At 42.7% G+C, this 25583-nt stretch overlaps 1 protein-coding gene across 1 annotated transcript; it reads left to right on the plus strand.

Moving 5' to 3' along the window:
- The first annotated feature begins 6709 nt into the window (after positions 1–6709).
- LOC136470389 (uncharacterized) lies at positions 6710–7198 on the plus strand. The gene has a single exon (XM_066468253.1). The coding sequence runs from the start codon at positions 6710–6712 to the stop codon at positions 7196–7198; it is 489 nt and encodes a 162-aa protein (XP_066324350.1).
- Positions 7199–25583: the final 18385 nt, after the last annotated feature.

The following is a 25583-nucleotide window of genomic DNA, read 5'->3' on the forward strand; positions in this document are numbered from 1 at the left end:
GCAGGTGAATTGGCTGAAGAAATTTATACCCGGATTGAAAGTGATTGATAATATAAATGAACCACTGGGGTTGTATTGTGATAACAACCCAGCGGTACAGTATGCTCACAACAATAGGTCAAGTGGTGCTGCCAAACACATTGACATAAAGTACTATATTGTGAAAGATAAAGTTCAGGATCATATAATAAATCTTGAGCATATAAGTACAGAGAAAATGCTCGCGGATCTGCTCACAAAGGGCTTACCACCCAACGTGTTCAGAGAACACATAGCCGGCATGGGTTTAAGGGAAAGCCTATGATTCCCGAACATACGAAGGGCCCAAAGAAAGTTTACATTTCAAAACGGAGAAGTGTATTGTGGCTGTTAGTCTAACGGCACTAATTGCTGTGACAATGGGACAGTTCTATGCACTAATCTGTGATGAAATAGGATGGAAGCAAGAAAATATGAATCGAAAGTTTTGAGTAAGAATTAAAGAACGAAGAGAGTGATGAGAGATCAAGGGGGAGAATGTTGGATTGATCTCCCACGCCATTAGGCCCAACGGCCTTTGGGCCTTGTTCTCGCGCCCTGATCGGGGGCGCCCAACCCTACATGGTTGGTGGGCCTCCGTCGCACAGCGCTATAAAGGAAAGGTGGGGGCCGGGGCTCGCAGTACGAGGTTCACCGCGCTGCCAGACACCCCACCGACATCCTAACCCTAACTCGATCTTGAGAAGGGGCACTGCCAGCGACGGGAAGCACCACCAACGCCGGCAACGCCACCTCGACGCATACGCCGCCGCCAAGGACGTCACTGCACCGACTCCTCTCTCCACCGAACGTCGCTGCCGGCGTGCAGATGGCATCAGCGAACGAGATCCCGACCGGTGCTTCGACCACTACGGCCTTCGATGGTCTGCAACCTCTCACTCCCCTTCTCTCTGCCTCTCTATAGATCGTGTATTAGGATCTTTGATTACTGGGATTTTGACTCAATTGAGTCCTACGAAATTTAACACATGCTTGTGATCAGACCCGAGGCGTCCACAAAGAGGTCCAAGATGGCTCGGATGCCAGCTAAGTCGGACCGCAGCGGTGCCAGGAATAGTACCAGATCGTCAGCATAAGGATGTGCGGTGCCTCATCATGGAGGATGGCAACGGCCGGAGCATGTTCTGGCGATCTGCAGCTGCGGTCATGGCATTGAGAACTTCCATGACGATGACAAACAACATGGGTATCAGTGGGTCTCCCTGCCGGAGGCCACGCGCGTGGCAGATTCTTCTTCTTGGCCTTCCGTTCACCAAAACTTTAGTGCTGGCCGTGGAAAGAAGGATGGTGATCCAATCTCTCCAACGCTCTGGGAACCCGATGAAGGTCAACAACTAGATGAGGAACTCCTAGGAGACCGAGTCAAAAGCTTTGGCAATATCTATCTTCATCAGTACACTCGGAATTCGACGGCCATGCAGCCAACGACATGCAAGCTGGACTGCCATGAAATTGTCATGGACTGATTTTCCACGGATGAAGGCGCTCTGGCGCATTTGACCACATCCGCAAGATGGGACAGCCCCTTAGAGCAAGTATAATAGCAGGTTGTAAGCCGATTAAATGCTGAGGTGGAGAAGAGAGGGGGGGAGAGAGAGGAGAAACGGACTGTAAGCTTATAGCCGGCTTGGACACAAGAACCAAGAAAGTCTGTGAGAGAGACAAGTGGGCCATGTATTAACTGTAAAGAGCCAACTAATATATGAGTGGGCTGAGAGAAGGCTGCAAGAAACCTTACAGCCAGCAAGCCGGCTGTATTATTAGTCTGGCTCTTAGAGCAACTATAATAAGGCTGACTAGGCAGGTTGTAAGGTTGTCCACGTCATAAAAAGCTGAGTTGGAGGAGAGAGGAAGGAGGAAAGAGAAAGGAGCGGGCTGCCCAGCTACTGCCGGGCTGAGACGCATGGTACGAGGCAAAAACGTCTGCTTACAGCCGACACTAGTTTAATGAACCAGTGTTCCATGGGCGATTTTCCTCTCTCCGGATCCCGTCACCAGTGCAGAACTGAGCTGCAGTCCGGGTTGGAAAACCCCTCTAGTCCCGGTTTTCCAAATAGGAGTGCGAATTCGGAACTAAAGGCCCGTCCTTTAGTCCTGGGCTATGTAACCAGGAGTGAAATAGGGCATTTAACCAATCAGGACTAAAGAGGCCTCCTGATGAGTACATCCTAGCTCGTTATGTTCTGTCGCATGAAGATCATACACCTTCTAACACAAGTGATCGCAATTATAGGCCACTTACATGAAGTCGTGCGAAGAAGATACAAGAGCAGGTGAATTTGTTCCTAACTAAAATTGACTTTGACATATTTGATAATTTTATACTACCTAAACTGCTCTACATATGTTTTACTAAGGTTTACACAAGAAGAAGCTACTGCTGGACCAAAGGAGAGAAGATGGTGCACAAGGACAAGGAGGCTGAACCAACTCACTGTCTGGCTGACAGCACAAACCGGCAGAAAGAAACAGTCATAACTCTTGATTCCCTAAAGCTTTGGAGGTCCATGAGGACTTGCTGGAAAGTTTATCAAGTTAGCTTTCGAATGCAACCAACAGCACATCATTTGAACCTTGCAACAAGGAGTTATGACCATATTAGTGCAGACTGCTCGGAAGGCCAAAAGTCTACTCGGGAAATTATCTTGCTACATATTTTTGTGCAAACCTGTATCATTATGCAACATTTTACGGTGTATACCATACATGGTTGGAAAGATAATCAAGTTAAATTTCCCACACAACAAGCGGCTCGTCGTTTTGACTTCCCTTGATGGAGTTATGGCTAAATTACTGAAGACTGCGCAGAAGGAAAACAGCCGCGCGAGACTCCACGGATTTCCATCCCGTGGAGGCCTTTCACCTCCTGTAACTTCAGAAACTCTAAGGTTGCATTTGGATGTAGACATTGAGGCTCAGGAATTGGCATTGGCATTGGATAGCACCAAATGCCGTTGTTTGGATGGCTTAGAGTTTGGAATTGGAAATCAACTTTAATGCCAAACAAGTATTCGCTACACCTGCGACCCGTCCCCCGCAATACAGAGCCCAGACCCTCCGTATTGGGGGGAATTGGAGATGCGCTCATACGTGATCAGGCTCGAGCTCCTCCATGGCCGGCGACCTTCTTCCTCCGCATCCGGCGACCTCGCATCCGGCGCCCCCTTCTTCCTCCGTATCTGGCGCCCCCTTCTTCCTCCGCATCTGGTGGCGCGAGCGGTTGTGGAGGCGGGCAGTCGTGGAGGTGCGAGCGGTCGTGGAGGCACGAGCAGTCGTGGAGGCGCATCCATGGCCGGAGTTGAGCTCCCCCATGGCGGCTATCGAGCTCCCCCGACGCCTCCCTCTCTGCATGCGCCCCAAGCCCGACGCCTTCGCCGGTCCCCGAACCTCTCCTTCTTCCCTAGGCTCCTGTGGGCCTCTCCTTCTTCCCCAGCTCCGGTGGTCCTCTCCTTCTTCCTCAGCCTCCTTATTTCCCAGCTCCGACGATCTTCTCCTTCTTCCCCAGCTCTGGTTGGTCGGGTGGTGCGGTGGAGATGGGGAGAGAAGATGGGTCAATTATGTGTACATCGAAACAGTAGCTTTGGCATTGTAAGCTATTTCCAATACCAGGCTGATTTGGTATTGTATCCAAATCAATGCCAACACCTTCAATATCTACATCCAAACAGAGCCTAAGTCCATTTCATACCCAACTAGGAGGGTTGTTCCTAGTATAAATATCCCTTGCCTCTAAGCTATTAGAGACTTTTTTGATAATTTGATAAACCACATGATATTGCAGCTGAGCCGCCGAGTGTCTTACACCTTTGTTCTTCCTTGTTCTTCTTGGACTTGTGAAGAGATTCCTCTGGGTTCCCCTAGTTTGTGCTCTACGATTCCCAGTACAGCTGCACCGTTTTGTGTGGATTAGTTTCGGATTGTGGTTCTGTGGTCGTTCAGAGATCGAGTCAAAGTCTTCACGGTTTTGGTGCCTCTCTCCTTGTCGCTTGGTCGTATCCAACCTTTGTCAGGTATAAAGCTAGTTATCCCGCTGTCCACAGCAAGTTATTTTCGATTCGGTCGTGGAGGCATGAAAAGAATAAAAGAACAAAAGAGAAAAACAAAATGGGCTCATGGCAAAGGTATAACCATAGGAGCCATTTTTGGTTTTGTGATCAAGACACTATAGAGAGTGTGATCACATTTAGACTTGGTAGCCGTACTATTAAGAGGGGAGAATCTCGGTTAATGCGGATATCAAGTGCCACTAGGTGAGTTCATACATGCATTTGCATTAGGACCTAGTGTGCTAATTTAATACCATTTGAAAAGCTTTGAAAAATTGCTAACACACATGCACAAAAGTGATACACATTGTGTTTGGCACTTGGGAGCAAGGGTGAAGTGATTGAAGAAAAGACAGGGTTCACTGAGGTGGACCGGACATTGGTCCCCGTGGGACCGAACACGTCGGGTGTCTAACCCTAGGTGTTGGTCAGTCTGCAGAGACTGACTGGACTCGGCGCGAGTCCGGTCATGCGTGACCGGACGCGTTCGGTCGCTCTGGGAGCTCTCTGGATGCTCTCTGGATTGAACTGGACGCTGGCGGCGTAGTTCGACCGGACATGACTATGGCGAGTCTGGTCATGATGATGTGGCGCTCGGGCGATCGGGCTAAGTGTGACCGGATGCTGGGCGAGTCCGGTCAAGTTAATCGGACGCATCCGGTCGATAAAAACCCTCTCTGAGTACGACCGGATGGTGAGACGTTGTGAGTCCGGTCAGTGGACCGGACACGTTCGGTGCGAGTGTAGTGAGCATGCGCGAAGGAACCGTTGCACGCCAACGGTAACTTTCAAACGGCTAGTACACATGGCGAGTTTTGGGTGACCGGACTCTAGTGACCGAACGCGTCCAGTGCACCCTGCAGCGCGTCCGGTCGACGCGCAGTCAGCCCACTTAAGTTGGCCAACGGGTATGTAACCTTTGGGGTCTCTATAAATATGTGTTGGCCGGCTTTGGGAGAAGTCTCTTGGCATTTTGACATCCTTGACATCCCTTTGAGCTGAGCATACTCCCTCCCACTCATCTCCTTGCTTGATAGTGCAAATCAAAGTGAGATTGAGTGATTCCAAGTGCATTTGCTTGTGTGATTGGATCTAGTGGCACTTGGGGATCATTGTTGCTGTGGTTTTCTTGTTACTCTTGGTGGTTGCCGCCACCTAGATGGCTTGGAGTAGCGGAGGAGCATTGGCACGAGTTGGTGATTTTTCGTGGCCATCTCCCGGTGATTTGTGAGGGGTATTGTGCCTTCCTCAGCGAAGAAGCCATAAGGTAGCTCTAGTAAATTGCTTGTGTCATTGAGCTAGCCTCACTTGTGGGTCAGTTCTTGCGGCGCCCATTTGTTGGGCTAGGTTTGTGAAACAACTATTAGCTGCTGAACTACCAAGTGTGTGGTCGACACAACGGGTACTAGCATGCCGGCAAGTACGTGAACCTCGGGAGAAAATCATCGTGCAAATTGGTCTCCTTGGTTCATTCGGTATTCAGTGATTGATTCTTTCTTGACGGTATTGGTAACCCTCTCTATCTAGTGTGCTTTACTTTCATAGCTCATATCTTGTGTAGTGTTTTGTTTAGTCTTGCTAGTTCACTAGTGTTTAGTAGAGACATAGCTTTGTGTGCCACAGAGACTATAATTCACTAAAATTGCTTGGATAGGTGGCTTGCAACACTTAGTAGAGCTAGAGCAGAAAGCTTCGCTATCTAATTGACTTATTGGTTGCTCTAAGTGTTTTGTAGAAATTTTTATTAGGCTATTCACCCCCCTCTTGCCATTTAGGACCTTTCAAGTGGTATCGGAGCCATGGTCACCGGTTGATTAAGGCTTCACAACCTTCGGTGTCAAAAGATGGCTCAAATTATATTCAACCATGTTGGGGGCAAACCACCGCACTTCGATGGCACATCTTATGATTATTGGAAGAGGAAGATGGAGATGTACTTGGGGTCAATCAATGAGAAGGTGTGGGATGTGATGGAAAATGACTTTGTGATTCTTGATCCCACAAATCCTACTCCAAGAGAGCAAGAGAGAAAGCAATGCAACACCATGGCTCTAAACACCATATACAACGCTATTGATCCAAAGGTGTTTGAGCAAATCAAAGATCTTGAGAAGGCAAGTGAAGTTTGGACAAGGTTAGAAGAAACATATGAAGGCACACCGGCAGTCAAAAGTGCCAAGCTATACATCCTCAAGGATAAATTGACAAGCTTCAAGATGAAGGATGATGAGAGCATTCCGGAGATGTTCTATAGGCTTCAAGTTATTGTAAATGACTTGAAGAGCTTGGGTGAAAAGGTCAATGATGATGATGTCTCCTATTGGTTCTTGACATGTCTACCTCTAAGGTTTGAAACATTGAGATTGATCATCATAAGAGGAGGATTGAAAGATATAACCCCTAACCAAGTACTAGGTGATGTCATGACTCAAGAGACATACCATGTAGAAAGGGAGGGGGTTGACCAAGAGGAGGATAAGAAGAAAAAGAGTGTAGCTTTCAAGGCCGGTACCTCATCTAAGAGCAAGGGAAAGTCAAACAAAGAAGAATCAAGTGATGATGAGGAAATGAGTGACATTGATGATGAGGCTTTAGCTCTCTTTGTGTGAAAATTTGGCAAGTTCATGAAGAAGAAAGGCTATGGTGCAAGGAAGAGAAGAGAGCATCTCAAGAACAAGGATTATGTGAGAAGATGCTACAAGTGCAAGAGCAAGGATCACATTGTAGCGGATTGTCCCTACAATAGTGATGATGATGAGCAAGAAAAGAAGAAAGAGAAGAAGTTGTCCTTCACAAAGAAGAAGAAGATGGGTGTCTCTTATGTTGTGACATGGGATAGTGATGCTTCTTCGGATGATGATGATTCTAGTGATCATGAAAAGAAGATATCTAAGAAGAAGGTACTTGCAAGTATTGCCATCAACAACAAGCCCTATCTCTTCGACACTCCATCAACATGCTTCATGGCTAAGGCCACTAAGGTAAAATGTGATGAAAGTGATAGTAGTGATAGTGAGAGTGATGATGATGAGGAGCACTCAAAGGAGGACCTCATGGACATGTTAGAACAAGCTCACACTTGTTTTGAGATGAAGAGAAAAGAGTGCAAATAATTGCAAAAGAAGCTTAAAGCACTTGAGCAATCCTTTGATGAGCTCAATGCAACTCATGAGGGACTAGTGGAAGTCCATGAGAAGCTTGTCAAAGCTCACAAGAAGCTTGAAAAGGCTCACTCCTCTCTCCTTGAACAAAACAAGGAAAAGGTTGTTGTAACATGTGACATAGGAGTAACTTGTGATATTCTTGATGAATCCTTCTATACTCCTATCATTGTTGCTCCCACTAACTCTTCATGTAGCACTTCCACTACTACTTCACCTTTGAGTGATAGTTTCACTTGTGATACCTCACTAATGGTGAAAAATGTGACCCTCAAGAAGGAGGTCAATGAGCTCACACGTGCCTTAGGCAATGCCTATGGCTGTGATGCCCGCTTGCTAAAGTGCTTGGGTAGCCAATGATTCTCTCTTAATAAAGAGGAATTAGGCTATACCCCTAGGAAAGGCAAGGCAGCCTTTGTTACTCCCAAAGCTAGCTTTATGAGGGGCAATGGTTAGTTTTGCCATAGTTGCAAGCAAGTTGGGCATATAGAGCAACAATGCAAGAACAAGAAATCACATGCTAATGTATCCTCAATTAAATTTGATTCTTGTTATTTGCTTACTAAGTATACCAATGGTGTGAAGGCTAAGTTCATTAGTGCTCCCATTGTTGGCCCAAAGAAGAAGGCAATTTGGGTGCCCAAAAGCTTAGTAACTAACCTTCAAGGATCCAAGGAAGTTTGGGTACCTAAAAGAAATTGTTTTTTCTTTTGTAGGTCAATTATAAAGCTGGAGGAAGGTATTGGGTGCCTAATAGTGGGTGCACTCAACATATGACCGGAGATGCAAGAATGTTTAACTCAATCAATTCAAGTGGCAATGATGATTATGATAGTTTCACATTTGGTGACAATGGCAAAGGCAAGGTCAAAGGACTTGATAAGATTGCAATATCCAATGACTTGAGCATATCAAATGTCTTGCTAGTAGAGAGCTTGAACTTCATCTTACTATCCATAGCTCAATTATGTGATCTTGGATTTAAGTGCATATTTGGAATAGATGATGTTGAGATCATTAGTATATATGGTTCAAATTTGATCTTCAAAGGCTTTAGATATGAGAATCTCTATCTAGTTGATTTCAATGCTAGTGAGATACAATTGACAACAAGTTTATTCACCAAATCTAGCATGGTATGGTTATGGCATAGAAGGCTTGGTCATGTTGGAATGAAACAATTAAATAGATTGATTAAGCATGATCTAGTTAAAGGCTTGAAATATGTGGTATTTGAAAAGGACAAACCTTGTAGCTCCTGTCAAGCCAGCAAACAAGTTGGTAACACCCAACCTAAGAAAAGCATGATGAGCACTAGTAAACCATTTGAGTTGTTGCACATGGATTTATTTGGACCAACCACATATACTAGCATTGGTGAAAATAAATATGGCTTTGTAATAGTGGATGATTTCACAAGATATACATGGGTATTCTTTCTTATTGACAAAAGTGATACATTTGGTACATTCAAAACTTTTGTCAAGAGATGTCACAATGAATTTGAAACCACCGTCAAGAAAGTGAAAAGTGACAATGGAAGTGAGTTTAGAAACACTAGAGTTGATGAGCTTTGTGATGAGTTTGGAATCAAACATCAATTCTCGGCCAAATACACTCCACAATCAAATGGCCTTGTTGAGAGAAAGAATAGAACACTCATTGATATGGCAAGGTCTATGCTTAGTGAGTATAATGTGAGTCATTCATTTTGGGCCAAAGCTATCAACATGGCTTGCTATTGTAGCAACCGACTCTATTGTCACCCAATGATGGATAAGACACCATATGAGCTATTGAATAGAAGAAAGCCCAACATTGCATATTTTAGAGTGTTTGGTTGCAAATGCTATATCTTGAAAAAAGGCACTAGATTGAGCAAGTTTGAGAAGAAATGTGATGAAGGCTTTTTACTTGGTTATTCCACTACAAGCAAAGCATATAGAGTTTGCAACTTAGCTAGTGGTACACTTGAGGAAGTCCATGATGTTGAATTTGATGAAACCAAAGGCTCTCAAGATGAAGATGAGAATCATGATGATGTGAGAGGTCTACAATGAATCAACGCAATGAAAAACATGGACATTGGTGACATTAGGCCAAGAGAAGTGATTGAGATTGAAGATGACAAAGATCAAGTACTCACTTCCCCCATTATGCAAGCTAGTGGTTCTCAAACACAAGATCAACATATGGATAGTTCATCTCAATCCAATGATCAAGCTAGTACAAGCAATCAAGTTCAAGTGCTCCAACCAACCAATATTGCAAGAGATTATCCCATAGATCAAATAGTTGGTGACATTAAAAGCGGTGTGCTAACTAGATCAAGATTGGCATCCTTTTGTGAACATTATTCATTTGTATCATCCATTGAGCCAACTAAGATAGAAGATGCCTTGATAGATGTTGATTGGGTTAATGCTATGCATGAAGAGCTAAACAACTTCACCCACAATCAAGTACGGGAACTTGTTGAGAGGCCTAAGAACTACAATGTGATCGGTACTAGATGGGTCTTTCGCAACAAGAAAGATCAAGATGGCATAGTTGTGAGAAACAAAGCAAGATTGGTAGCATAAGGATATACACAAATTGAAGGTCTTGACTTTGGTGAGACATATGCACCGGTTGCAAGACTAGAAGCAATTAGAATTCTATTAGCTTATGCTTGTGCCCACAATATCAAGCTATATCAAATGTATGTCAAAAGTGCATTTCTCAATGGCTACATCAATGAGTTAGTATATGTTGAGCAACCTCCTGGTTTTGAAGATGACAAGAAGCCCAACCATGTTTACAAGCTCAAGAAGGCATTGTATGGTTTGAAGCAAGCACCTAGAGCATGGCATGAGAGGTTGATGGAATTTCTCCTCTCTAAAGGGTTCAAGATAGGAAAGGTTGACACCACCCTTTTCACCAAAAGGATAGGCAAGGACCTATTTGTGTTGCAAATATATGTTGATTATATCATATTCGGATCAACCAATCAAGAGTTTTGTGAAGAGTTTGGGAAAATTATGACAAGTGAATTTGAGATGTCCATGATTGGAGAGCTTAATTACTTCCTTGGTCTTCAAATCAAGCAAATAAAGAATGGCACATTTGTAAGTCAAGGCAAGTACATCAAGGACATAATCAAGAAATTTGGATTGGAAGAAGCCAAAGAAATTAGCACACCCATGGGAACAAATGGACATTTGGATAGTGATGCTAGTGGTAATATGGTGGATCAAAAATTATATCGGTCTATGATTGGAAGCCTACTCTATGTGACCGCATCAAGACCAGATGTCATGCTTAGTGTATGCATGTGTGCAAGGTTTCAAGCCTCACCAAGAGAGAGTAACTTGAAGGCTACAAAGCGAATATTGAGGTGCTTGAAGCATACACAAGATGTTGGATTGTGGTATCCCAAGGGGTCAAACTTTGAATTAATTGGTTATTCGGACTCCGACTATGCCGGTTGCAAAGTGGATAGAAAGAGCACATTAGGCACATGTCAACTATTGGAAAGGTCACTTGTATTTTGGTCATCAAAGAAGCAAAATAGTGTAGCACTATCTACCATTGAGGCCGAATACGTATCCACCGATAGTTGTTATGCTCAATTACTTTGGATGAAAGCAACTTTGGATGACTTTGGAGTAAAATTCAAATAAGTTCCATTACTATGTGATAATGAAAGTGCAATCAAGCTCACCAACAACCCAGTTCAACACTCAAGAACAAAGCACATTGACATAAGACATCATTTCATAAGAGATCACCAAATGAAAGGCGACATTGCAATTGAGAGTGTTGGCACCGATGATCAACTTGCCGACATATTCACCAAGCCACTTGATGAGAAAAGGTTTTTGCAAGCTTAGGAATGAATTGAACATACTTGACTTCTCCAATATGAGTTGATGCACCCCCACATATATGACATGCCTCTCCTTCGAGCAAGACAAGGTAAAAGTTGATTGACATGCATTCATACTTGGATAAGGACATGTGTAGAACATCTAGCCATATCTTTTATGGAAATTAATGACAAAGGGGAGAGATTAGTCACAATGATAGATTTAAGGGAGAGAGAGATTCAAAGGGGGAGAGATATGATAAAAAGGGGGATCAATTAAAATTTGAGCACACAAGTAGGGGGAGCAAGCTCATAAACTTGTTCGTTGCATTTGGATGTGCACTTACATATGGTTGCTCGCATTGCACAAGTTGTCAAATTCAAGATTTATGCTTGTATGGTGTATGCTAGTAGTAGAACTTGATTGATGTTTTGAATACTAGCATGCTTAAGTGATAGCTAGATATGTTGTTGCTTTCATAAGTGGTACTAGAGCCTTGCTTCTAATGTTGATCTCATGAGGTCTCTAGTTTGTATTTACTTTACAAGTGGTATCTAGCTAACCATGGTGCTAAGGATGGTGTATATTGGCAACTCCGATTGGTATCACACTTCAAAGGTCCATTCTTTACACCTTAGCATCATTTGGTAGTCATTCACTCTCCCACAATTCATATCCATGCATATGTGCAAGCTTTCAATCCAAATTCTTAGCACATATGTAGGGGGAGCTAATGCTACCAATTTGGGTTTATGCAACTTGTCCATATCCTTTACACATGGTAAAATGTTTGGGCAAGCAACATGAATCCAAAAGATTTAATCGAATATCTTTGTGAGAAGGTTGTTATTAATTACCAAAAAGGGGGAGATTGAAAGCTCTAGTTTGGTTTTGGATAATTGATGAAACCTAAGGTGTACTAACCTTTGTCATAAGTGTTATGTAAGATAGGTTGGTATGCACCAAATCATGGAGCTAGATGATGGTCACATTGAAGGTGATGGCCAAAATATGATGATCAAGTGCTCCTCATGTTGAAAAGAACAAAAGAGAAAAATAAAATGGTCTCAAGGCAAAGGTATAACCATAGGAGCCATTTTTGGTTTTGTGATCAAGACACTATAGAGAGTGTGATCACATTTAGGATTGATTGCCATACTATTAAGAGGGGAGAATCTCAGTTAATGCGGTTATCAAGTGCCACTAGGTGAGTTCATACATGCATTTGCATTAGGACCTAGTGTGCTGATTTAATACCCTTTGAAAAGCTTTGAAAAATTGCTAACACACATGCACAAAAGTGATACACATTGTGTTTGGCACTTGGGAGCAAGGGTGAAGTGATTGAAGAAAAGATTGGGTTCACTGAGGTGGACCGGACACTGGTCCTCGTGGGACCGGATGCGTCCGGTGTCTAACCCTAGGTGCTGGTGGTGTTGTTCGACCGGACACGACTGTGGCGAGTTCGGTCGTGATGACATGGCGCTCAGGCGATCGGGCTAAGTGTGATCGGATGCTGGACAAGTCCAGTCAAGTTGACCGGACACATCTAGTCAATAAAACCCTCTCTGGAACCTCTCTGAGTATGACCGAACGCTGAGGCATTGCGAGTCCGGTCAGTGGACCAGACATGTCCGGTGCAAGTGCAGTGAGCGTGCGCGAAGGAACCGTTGCGCACCAACGGTAACTTTCAAATGGCTAGTACACGTGGTGAGTTTTGGGCGACCAGACTCTAGTGACCGGATGCATCCGGTGCACCCTGCAGCGAGTCCGGTCGATGCGCAGTCAGCCCACTTAAGTTGGCCAACGGGTATGTAACCTTTGGGGTCTCTATAAATATGTGTTGGTCGGCTTTGGGAGAAGTCTCTTGGCATTTTGAAATCCTTGACATCCCTTTGAGCTGAGCATACTCCCTCCCACTCATCTCCTTGCTTGATAGTGCAAATCAAAGTGAGATTGAGTGATTCCAAGTGCATTTGCTTGTGTGATTGCATCTAGTGGCACTTGGGGATCGTTGTTGCTGCGGTTTTCTTGTTACTCTTAGTGGTTGCCGCCACCTAGACGGCTTGGAGCAGCGAAGGAGCATTAGCACGAGTTGGTGATTGTTCATGGCCATCTCCCGGTGATTTGTGAGGGGTATTGTGCCTTCCCCGGCAAAGAAGCCAAAAGGTAGCTCTAGTAAATTGCTCGTGTCATTGAGCTACCCTCACTTGTGGGTTGGTTCTTGCAGCATCCATTTGTTGGGCTAGGTTTGTGAAACACCTATTAGCCGCTGAGCTACCAAGTGTGTGGTCAACACAACGGGGACTAGCGTGCCTACAAGCACGTGAACCTCGGGAGAAAATCATTGTGCAAATTGGTCTCCTTGGTTCATTCGGTATTCTTTGATTGATTCTTTCTTGTCGGTACTGGTAACCCTCTCTATCTTGTGTGCTTTACTTTCATAGCTCATATCTTGTGTAGTGTTTTGTTTAGTCTTGCTAGTTCACTAGTGTTTAGTAGAGACATAGCTTTATGTGCCATAGAGACTATAATTCACTAGAATTGCTTGGACAGGTGGCTTGCAACACTTTGTAGAGCTAGAGCAAAAAGCTTCGCTATCTAATTGACTTATTGGTTGCCCTAAGTGTTTTGTAGAAATTTTTATTAGGCTATTCACCCCCCCTCTAGCCATTTAGGACCTTTCAACTAAGCACGCTCACTGTCCTTGAGAACGAGCAAGAGCATTGGTAAGTAAGAGGTGAGGTTGTGTGATTCCACAAATTTACCTATTCCACTTTTCTTGCATAAGTGGTAACATGGCAGGATCTAATTCGATTGTTCATGGTCATCATCATGGAAAAGAAGAACCACTGATATCACGAGTTGAGTTACGTCAATTTGAAAACTCGCTGTTGCACGCCATGGAGAGGATGTTCAATGAACGTCTTCCTACAGCGGGCACTCGGTCTCCACAACAACATAGCCCGACCAACTCTCATGATGGTCTCTTTGGCCATAGTGGACAGCATGGGGGAGGTGCTCATGGGCATAGTTTTCGCCCCTGTGTGCTCATTAATGATGAAAATTATTGTATGTCCACTAAAAGAAAAATTAAGGAAGAGGCACGAGGAAGGTCCTATGGAAGTAAACCCATCTTAGCTCCAAGGCATAAGAAGAATCTCGGTACATTTATTATGCATCAAAATCTATGTGAGAATGAGAGCCACATAGCCAAATTAAGGGAGAGTGAAAACAAAAGTGAGTTGTATGATTCCACCAACTATGAGGTTGAGAGTATCAACAATGCGAGTGTGAGGGATACACCACAAAAATAGAGAGTTGGAATGCATGTCATGTGAGGATATTTTTTATAATAACACACTCATCTCTACTTCTAGTGTTGTTTTTTCCAAATCTGTAGGTTAGCAATGAGAATGAGGAAGAGATGGATGTTCATGACAACACCATACTTATTGAGAGAAGTGATAAGGTAGCCATTCCTCCGAACCAATTGTGTGCTACCCAAAACATGAACTATGACAAGGAAAACAGTAAGATTTCAGAGGTGCCATCATTGGTACTTGCACTACCACAATGTCTAAAAGGTAATGAAAATAATTTAGATCTGAGTTTGTAAAATAAAATAGTGAGTAATTCTGCTAAAACACATGGTTCAAATGGAATTGACCATACACAAAATAGTTGTGCTGATTTGGTAGATTCACATGTTCATACATGTGCTGAAATTTTGCAAGTTGATAACAATGTTCAAACATACATGATCTTTTCTATGCTTTGATATAGTTTATATATGCGATACTTTGCATTCATATATGGGTTACTTTGCATGCTAATAAATTTGATAAGGTACAAATAAATACTCATGATGAATTCTTTGCAAAAATATCTCATCCTTCATGTGTGGGCTATGTCATGTTTGATAAATGTGTTGAGATCAATAATATACTCGAGAATGTATTGAAGATATCATCAATGAAATCTTTGAATACTGCCTACAGTTGCAAGTTTACATTCAATTTGATTGGACATCCTACTGCAAGTAAATTATATGTTTGTGCTATTTGCATAACATGTGACAAGGTTGCTAGATTGAAGTTAAATAGACTTTGTAAGAATTTTTGTGAGTCATGTTTTTCTGAACTTAAGATGAAAAGATTGTCTAGTGATTTCTATAAAGAACAAAAAATGTTGTTCCCTTGTTCATATGTTCTATCGAAAGAAAGAGATCTTGTGCAAACATATTCCATCCATTCACCAAAACTTTTTCCATGGTCATCTGGAATTGAGTTTGACAGGTACTTCTCTAACACGTGCAATATGAATGTTAAGAATATTTCATTCTAATCTTCCGATATATGTGATCTTGCAAAGATAAAACATAATAACATGAATCAAATGATTGGGTTGGAAGAAATTTTTGTGCTCCCATCTGCAAAGCTATTTGTAGGTTCTCCAAAGTTGAAAGAAAATTTCTTACTTGGAAAAGGGAATAATGTGAATATGAATTACAAAGAAGAAAATGGACAAAATAAAAAAATATTATTGGAATTATCATGTACATCCACCCTCTGTTTTGTCTAGGCTGTTTTTAGGAAAACAAAAGTCGTGGACGACTTTTCATAAAGGGAGACAGGATAATGAGACCGTGCCAAGGAAATTGTAGCACCCGGTTTTAAGAATAAAACCAGATACATACCATATGTGAGCCCAGGAAGTCAAATCTCACATATAGCTACAAATGAAGGTAATATCAAAGACAATACTTAAATACATAACATACTTAGTATAAAGATATAACCTTAGATACAAGCAGTGGATAGACAACTCCGATCTTCGAGCAAAGACTCCACTCCTGTCGATGTTTTACCACTAATAGCCTGCCATGGGGGTACTCGGGGTAGTATGTTCGAGCTTCGGCGTATGCGAAACTCGATGGTTAACGCAAGAGACAGTCGATTTATCCTGGTTCGGACCCTCGATCATCGATCGAGTAATAGCCCTACGTCCAGTCGGCGTTAGCCTTTGCGTTGGATTGATTGTGAAGTATTATGTCGTAAAAAACCCTTGACTAGGAACCCTGCCCTCCTTTATATACTCAGGAGGTCAGAATCATAATCGGCTTACAATAAGAGTTCCTAGTAGGATTATAGAATAATACTACTACTAGGATTACATGGGAAGAATCCTAGTTAGACTAGATCTTCTCCCATCCTTGCTAGGTATCCCATGGGTCCCGCACCGACAAGCCCCCAAGCACTTTATGGTTGAGCTCTGGAAGCCTTGTCTTGTTCCTTCAGTTCTTGCCGAGCAGGAACAAGCGTCGTCCGAGTGCTTTCTTGAGCGAAACCGTGTAGCGCTTCATGAGATCTTCGCGTGGTGTATACCTTTTTGAAGAAAAAAGTACTCCCATTTGTGTGTAGCTATCGATGTTTGACCACCGATAGCCTACCACGGGGGTACCCGGAACAGTATGTTCGGGCTTCGGCGTATGTGGAACTCGACGGTTAACGCAAGAGACAGTCGATTTATCCTAGTTTGGACCCTCGATCATCGATCGAGTAATAGCCCTTCATTCAGTCGGCGTTAGCCTTTGCGTTGGATTGATTATGAAGTATTGTGTCGTAAAAACCCTTGACTAGGAACCCTGCCCTCCTTTATATACTTAGGAGGTCAGAATCCTAGTCGGTTTACAATGAGAGTTTCTAGTAGGATTACAGAATAATACTACTACTAGAATTACATGGGAAGAATCCTAGTTAGACTAGATCTTCTCCCATCCTTGCGAGGCATCCCATGGGTCCTGCATCGACAACTCCATAGGGACAACTTACTGGTTGATCACAAGCCTAACTCCTCCAGACTAGCGATCTGGTACCCATCCGAGATTTTTCCAAAGTGTAGAAAAGTAAAGCAAGCGTAAGTACATGTCGTACTCAACAAGATAACATGGGGTTATGAAGCTCGAAAGGCTGACACGGTTTGACTATGAATAGCATTTTTAGTGAGTCACAATTTTATCATTAGTTAGCAATAGGTTATGCTTAAACCCCATATGAACCACATGATCATTTAATGAGAGCAATATGATCATCATATTATCATCATAGGGTGAATACATATTCTGTCAGTTTTCCAAGCCACTCGTGACCATGAGCACGACTGTTATAACAGTTTTACACTCTGTAGAGGTTTTGCAACTTTACCCATGAGTCATGAATTGCCCTTTCGCCCGAGGTAGCTAGCCTCTTAACCCACTTTCAAGGAAGGTCGGCAGAGTTCACTATGAAGTCTTTCAAAGGTTTGTCTAACAAGTTAGGACCGCTAGGTTTTCTCGGCAAGCAAATGTAGGGCTCCCCTTCCGAGAGGAACAATGATGCGTAGCCTATACACTAACGGATAGAGGCCGCACTATACCCATCTCGGCAAGCACCTTTTGTGCCATAAAGGTAACCTCTAACAAGCTAGAAAGGGTCCTCATATTGAAATAAAGCTAGAGCCATGTAGTCCTCACTGATGTACTGTAAGTCCCAGCTTTTGCCAACAGATAAGTCCTTAGGGAGGGCCAAGAGCATCATGTATAAAAGCTAGGAGCTCCTTCGCCCTATGTCCAAGTTGCTTAAAAGCAAATTTTAACCTTTGTTGCATAAATCCATTAGTCATCATTCAGATCCGGTATAAGTTATTTGAGCACTAGCAAACTACCCATATGCAATTGTTCCCATGGTGACAAGGTATAGAGGTAACAACAACTAGATCAACCTTAGGGTAGTCAAGATTAGACACATGCAATATGAATTAAGTGACATTAAAGGTGAATAGGATAACAAAGAAGATCCCATGGTATACTTGCCTTAAACTTAGATTTTTCTTCTATTGATTCGTAGCCTCCAAAGAACTGCTTCTTGATCACTGCGTAAAGCTCACCGATTGGACATGATCATAAAGCACCACACAAGCATCCGAACATACATGTGTATACAAACATAACTATATTAGAACAGTACACCAATCAATAAAAAAAGTTTTAAAACTAATCTACGCATTGCTACGAACACACAGATACGAAAAGCACTCTAATTGGAGCTACGGGGATCAAAATACAACTTTTGAAAGAATGGAAATAAAGATTCAATTTATTATTTTGGAAACAGAGAGAAAAAGATTACTAACAGATAGATTATGAAATTACAAATCCAACGCTTACTAACAGATAGATTATGAAATTACAAATCCAACGCAACTTGAACAGATCAAATCGGACTTAAAACGGAGATTTTATGCATAAAACAAGCCAGTGGCATTGTTGTAAATAATTGAAACTTGATTTTCGAATTAAAATGAACAAAATTCGGGTTTTAATAATGCCAAAGGACTGTGGGTACAAAAACCAGAGACCTTGGGGTCTAAAACGAAAGAACCAGGGATGGCGGGTTCTATATTTAAAAAGACGAGGGGCTCTTTAGCAAATAAGCCATTGCGAAGGGGTACGGGAAGATCTGAGCCATTGGATCTCAAACGGAGGGAGCAGATTAGAAGGAGGGAGGGAGAGAGAGAGGGCTGCCGGTCAGACACAGTAGCTGGCTCGGTGGCAGACGGTGGCGCCATGGCCGGGACTTCGCCGGCGAATACAGATAAGGCCCTAGAGGCCACGGAGAAGCTCGAAAACTGGGCAGGGAGAAAGAGGAGACGACAGCGAACTCACCACGGGCAACCACGCGGCCATAGATAGATCGGGGATGGCGAGTGGCTCGGGGAGGCAGACGGCGAGTTCCTGCAATAGTCGGTGATGACGTGTGAGCAACCGAAAGCAAAAGAAAGAGGGAAAATGACCTCAGCGGCTTCGCAAGCTCGTCACTAAGCTCGGCAGCGGGCTTCGGAGGTGGAGAAGCGACGGTGCGGCGAAATCGAGCTCGGCAGCGGCGGCGCTAGGGCTGCGGCTGCTGCTGCTGCTGCTGCGGTTGGGCTAGAGCGAGAAGGCAGCTTGTAGATGGGAAAACGGGACGCGGAGGTGCAGGGACGGCTTATATAGGGCGCTAGGCTTGAGGATAAGGCCAAATCACGGGGAAATCGGAGGGGGCATCGGTTGTTGCCAACGAGAGAGAAAGGCTCCGGCTTGGTCACGACGAAGAAGGGAGAGAGAGACTGACAGCCGGGTCCCGAACGTCAGAGAGTTGGGGAAGGCGGGGTCCATGCGGCAGCCGGACAGAGAGAGAGAGGAGAGGAGCGGGGCTAGCTCGCGCGGCTAACTGGGCCGGCCTGCTGCGAGGGCGTGCTGGGCCTGCGGAGGGAAGAGCGGGCCGAGCTGGGAGGGGGCAGGGAAAGCTGGGCTGAGGAGAAGAAGAAGGCCGAGCTGGGCTGAGCGGTCACCCGAGCCGAAAGAGGAAGGAGGGAGGGTTTCCATTTTCTTTTTCTTTTCCTTTCTTTTCAAACCATTTTCAAATGAGTTTTGAATTTCTGTTTTGAGTTTTGAATCAAACCACTCAATACAAAATAATATGCAGCAGAATGTCTGCACAAACATGTATCTATTCCTTATGATAAATTTCATCTTGATGAAAAGTTTTATTTTCCTATATTTTTATGAGCACCAAAAATACAAAATTAACTCATTTTAATTGTATTTTCAAAAGTACAAATTTTAGGGTGTCACAGAAATCAACATTCACTATTAGTCCCAAGCATCGACACAAGGTGAAAGCTACACTTTATTCCAATTCCTTTTGGTTTCCACCTACACAGCCACTACTTGGTTTATATGATTATAGATCCAAACACCTTGCTGTGATGGAAGAATACGATCGGAATATTATCACAATACAAGTCAATGGCCTAGAATAATTCTTTGGATCAGAAGAGTCAAAGTCGAGGATGACTCCTTTTCAAGAGGGGGAGGATGATGAGGACATCCCAGCTCGTTATGTTATGTCACATGAAGATCATTCACCATCTAACACAAGTGATTGTAATTATGGGCCACTTACACGAAGTCATGCAAAGAAGATACAAGAGCAGGTGAATTTGTTCCTAGCTGAAATTGACTTTGATATATTTGAGAATTTTATACTACCTGAAATGCTCTACATATGTTTTACTAAGATTTACACAAGAAGGAGCTACTGCTGGACCAAAGGAGAGAAGATGGTGCACAAGGAGGCTGAACCAACTCACCATCTGGCTGACAGCACGAACCAATAGAAAGAAACAGTCATAACTCTTGATTCCCTAAAGCTTTGGAGGTCCATGAGGACTTGCTAGAAAGCTTATCAAGTTAGCTTTCGAATGCAACCAATAGCACATCATTTGGACCTTGCAACAAGGAGTCATAACCATAATAGTGCATGCTCAGAAGGCCAAAAGTTTACTCGGGAAATTGTCTTGGTACATCTTTTTGTGCAAACCTGTATCATTATGCAACATTTTACGATGCATACCATACATGGTTGGAAAGATAATCAAGTTAAATTTCCAACGCCACAAGCGGCTCGTCGTTTCGACTTCCCGTGATGGAGTTATGGCTAGATTACTGAAGACTGCGTAGAAGGGAAACAGCCGTGCAAGACTCCATGGATTCCATCCAGTGGAGGCCATTCACCTCCTGTAACTTCAGAAACTCTAAGTCCATTTCATACCCAATTAGGAGGGTTGTTCCTAGTATAAATATTCCTAGCCTCTAAGCTATTAGAGACTTTTTTTCATAACCTGATAAACCACATGATGTTGTGGCCGAGCTGCCGAGTGTCTTACTCACACCTTTGTTCGTCCTTGTTCTTCTTGGACTTGTGAAGAGATCCCTCTGGGTTCTTCTATTTCGTGCTCTACAGTTCCCAGTATGGCTACACCATTTTGTATGGATTAGTTCTGGATTATGGTTCTGCGGTCGTTCGGAGATCAAGTTGAAGTGTCCGTAGTTTCGATGCCTCTCTCCTCGTCGCTTGGTCGCATTCAACCTTTGTCAGGTATAAAGCTAGTTATCCCGCTGTCCACAGCAAGTTATCTTTGGTTCGTTGACCTACTATCGTGAAGATCGAGCCACCCTCAAGGAGGTTCCTTATCACCTCCAGCCCGAGCCCCGGGGCGCCCACCTTTAGTCCCGGTTGGTATAACCAACCGACACTAAATGTTTTTTTTCTTTTTCTATTCTTTTCTTTTCTTTTATGGTTTCTTTTCCGTTCAATTTGTTTTTATTTCAAATAGCTTTTCGTAGACGTATTATATGCTACTATGGTACGTCCATAAATAACAATGAAACTAATTAGCAAGAGCTTGTATATTACAATGAGATCATTCCCATTCATCAAGTTAATACAAACCATAATAATTTAAACCAAGTCAATACAAACTAGCTAGATGTTCAAGTTCACACCAAAGTAAATGCAAACATAAGTTAATTGCCAAGTATGACTTTGTCGTATTATGAACTCGACTTAGTGTAGGTCACCGATGTAGCAAGATATAATACCATCGATATATTGCAACGCATTAAGTAGTGCACTCTCCCTTGCTTCACAAGTACGAGCACATGGTCTACTAATGACGATAAGTGGTGGTCGAGAAGTGGCTACGTCAGATCCCTTCTTAGTCACAAGCAGCTTTTTCCTGAAATCCTTATGCAGTGAGTGTTGGCCTGTTAGCGGCATATTGCCAATCATAGGCCAATTGATCTAATGTCTGGTCTAGAATGGTTTCAAAGCTGCAACCTGCGTAGGTTAAGTGATAGTCCTCAACCTGTAAGTGTTGATAGAAAAAATATATGAGAACCAACCAAATTGATATAATATTAAATCTGGATATAAGCTATGAGTTCGACTTCGAGTTTACCACATCATTTGGGTTGTTTCGAGCAATCGTTGCACAAAAGCCCAAAACGTCATGAAAGAGGCCCGCATTTATAGTTTCTATATTCACAAAGGAACATGTAGGCAGATTGTACCCCATATTAGCAAGCGTCCTTAAACATGCCTAGACAGCATATTTTTCTGCCATAGTCTTGTGTGTGTGTGGGGGGGTGCCTTCATTCCCGTCTCTAAGATTTGTACAACCTCACGTCTATGCCGCCTCCTAGCGGCGATGGAAAATCCAATTCGACATTGGATGAATCGTCCATTATCTACTTGGAAGCTCTCAACATTGACATTGTCAACCCCGAAATTTGAGAGTGTGTCTTCAAACCAAATGATCGGGTCAATTACCTACGGTACATTTAAAAATTACGTATATATACATATCAAAAACTATATTTGTACAAGCGTATTTAAAATATATTAATTTATTGAAAACATATATTGTTGCTTACTATGTTTGGATGATTACGTGGTACATTCGGCACTATTGGATCGAATCCCACACTAATTACATAGCCGCCAAAACCTACTACTTCCGGCGAAGGGAGACGTCCGGCCATCTCTTCTCTCTAAAGTCAATATATCAAAATTCATATGTATACAAAATGTCAAAATTCTTATCACTGAAGTAAATATTTTTCATATACCAAAATTCATATCACTAAAGTGAATATATTAAAATTCATATCACTGAAGTCAGTCTTTTTCCATATACCAAAATTCATATTCATATAACAAAATTCATATATATACAATATATTACTAAAATCAATATATCAAAATTTATATCACCAAAGTCAGTATCTTTCCACATATCACTGAAGTCAGTCTTTTTTCATATATAAAATTTCATATATACAATATATCACTAAAGTCAATATATCAAAATTCATATGTATACAAAATGTCAAAATTCTTATCACTGAAGTAAATATTTTTCATATACCAAAATTCATAACACTAAAGTGAATATATCAAAATTCATATAACTGAAGTCGGTCTTTTTCCATATATCAAAATTCATATATACACAATATATCAATAAAGTCAATATATCAAAATTTATATCACCAAAGTCAGTATCTTTCCATATATCACTGAAATCAGTTTTTTTTCCATATATCAAAATTCATATATATACAATATATCACTAAAGTCAATATATCAAAATTTATATATCACGTAATTAATGAAATCATATAACACTAATAATAAAGTAATTCAATTCAATTATCAAGAGATTCAAATATATATCTTCGATATTATTTTGCACAATTATATAGTTTAATTAATTTTGTATATTGTATTACAGTACATATATACCAAAATTCATAGCATCTGTTTTTTCTATATTTTTTCTCTGTCGAATAATTAATTCGCACAGACACAGTACATCACACACACTCACAAAACGACAGAGGAGAATGCCGCTCAGCTCGATCTCGATCTGGACGGCGAGGATGACGACCGCTGCTCCGGCGAGGACGAGGACAGAGCTAGTAGCTAGGCACGTATGCACACATTGACGCGGGGCCGGGGCAGAGATCGACCAGGCAGGCTGGCCCGAAGGTCGATGAGGCGGGCCACGGATGAGGCGGCGCGAGCCACCGGACGGCCAGAGACGAGAGCCAGAAAGGCCCGCGTCGCTGGATCCGGTGGGGACGAAGGCGGAGAGCGGCCACACGCGCACGGTTGGGGCCTAGGGGCCACGGCGTGACGAGGCGTGGCCGGCGGGGGCACGGTGATGACGACGAACGGCGTTGGGACGGCGGCGAAGAAGAGGCGCGCGTGGCTGGATCCGGCGGGGACGAAGGCGCGGAGTGGCCACACACGCGGGGTGGCGAGAGGCGCTCTCGTCGGCGGGCAAAAAGAAACAGATCGAGGATGAAGAGATGGCACCCTTGCATATACCTTTAGTCTCATTTGGTGGCACAAACCGGGACTAAAGGTCACTTTTGGCGCGTTGCGAAAAGTGACATTTAGTCCCGGTTTGCGCCACCAACCAGGACTAAAGGTCCGCCCTTTTGTCGTAGTTCGTGGCTAAACTCGGGACTAAAGGTGACTTTTGGTGCGCAACGAAACTGCAGCCTACGCGGCTGTTTCGTTTCCTGCCCAGACAACAGTTCTTGTTATACACTTTTAAATAAATTGGCGGACAATTGATAATTGCGTAGTAAAAAAAATATAGCTCCAAAAATTGCAAAACAAATTGATGGCTTCGTTTAAAATTCATATAACTTAGTGTTTATCACATGCTAAGTAGGCTTTCATATATAATTGGTAATTTTTTATTTCATCCTTTAAATGTTTAACAACATGCTATAACTTATAATTATAATTTTTACAATAGAAAAAATATAGTACTTAGTTAAAATAACATGCCATTTGAGACCGAGTACCAATTCAGAAACTTAGGGTAGAAGCACGTAGAAGCATGACAAAAAGTTTGAGGCGCATGCGACGTCAAAAACAATAAGCATCTTAGAAAATCTTAGAATAAATATTTGGGGTACATAACAAAGACCTAACAATAAAATTACATATACGATAACAAAGACCTTAGAATAAAAGTACATATACAATAACAAAGGCCTTTTTTTGAATATGTCAATGTTACCATCAAAGTGTACAAACACATTATAAAATAACTATTTCAGAAATATTCTTCTAGTACCCAGCTAGGGTCAAATAGGTGTCAGAAGATGTCGGAGATGGCTGACGAACTACGCCTTCTGGAGACGAAGGGCGGTTGCACGAGCTCTGTTGAACCCATACCTCTGGGTAGACAGAACATTCATGCCTTGAATGTCTGTTCATGCCTTGGATGGACATACAATCCATAGGCAATCCAGAGCACACAGGATCGGATGGATCCATCAACCTTGCGGGTAGCCCATGCAACAATTACGTTGCACGGGCATCACACCCAGCGTCCCCAAGCTTCGGCGTGGCTCTATCTTCAGAAATATTCTTATAGTACCTCTTGTATGCATCATTGCTGACTACGCATAATAAATTTTGTATGTGGAGGACTGTCTCCCACTAAGAGGCCATATATGTGGACACTGGATTGGATTGGGCAAACAATAACAAAGTGGCCTTTCTCAGCTCACTCACACACGCCCCTGCCATGGAGATCAATCATCTCGCGCGTGGTGGACGGTTTTATAAGCGTGAGCACAGGTGGTAGGTGGGAGCTGTGGTGATCGCGCGCGGTGGTAGGTGGGAGTAGTGGTGATCAGTGGTAGGTGGGGGACCTTTAGTCACGGTTAGAACCAAAAACCAGGATTAAAGGCACCCTAAAAATCCCGGTTGCTTTTAAAAACCGGAATTAAAAGGGACTTTTACTCCTGGTTTTTGGTTCCAACCAGGACTAAAGGTTCCCTGTTTGAAATTTTAAACCCCATAGCCTTTGGGCCTTTGGGCTTTATTTGTTATATATGAATTTTGATATTTTGTATATATACATTTTGATTTGATTTTAGTGATATGAATTTTGGAAACTTAGTGTTTCCTTAACTTGTGGCACGTAAAAGCGTGAGAAAAAGTTTGAATCGCATACGACATCGTAATGTATGTGAGAAATACACAAAAGCTAATTAAACATAATTATAACCTAATTATATAAACCATACAAACCTAATT

Source organism: Miscanthus floridulus, chromosome 8 (genome assembly GCF_019320115.1).
Source record: "Miscanthus floridulus cultivar M001 chromosome 8, ASM1932011v1, whole genome shotgun sequence".
Taxonomy (NCBI): Eukaryota; Viridiplantae; Streptophyta; class Magnoliopsida; order Poales; family Poaceae; genus Miscanthus; species Miscanthus floridulus.

Coding starts and splice junctions, on each gene's coding strand:
- LOC136470389 (XM_066468253.1), top strand. CDS start 6,710: ATGAAGAAGAAAGGCTATGGTGCAAGGAAGAGAAGAGAGCATCTCAAG.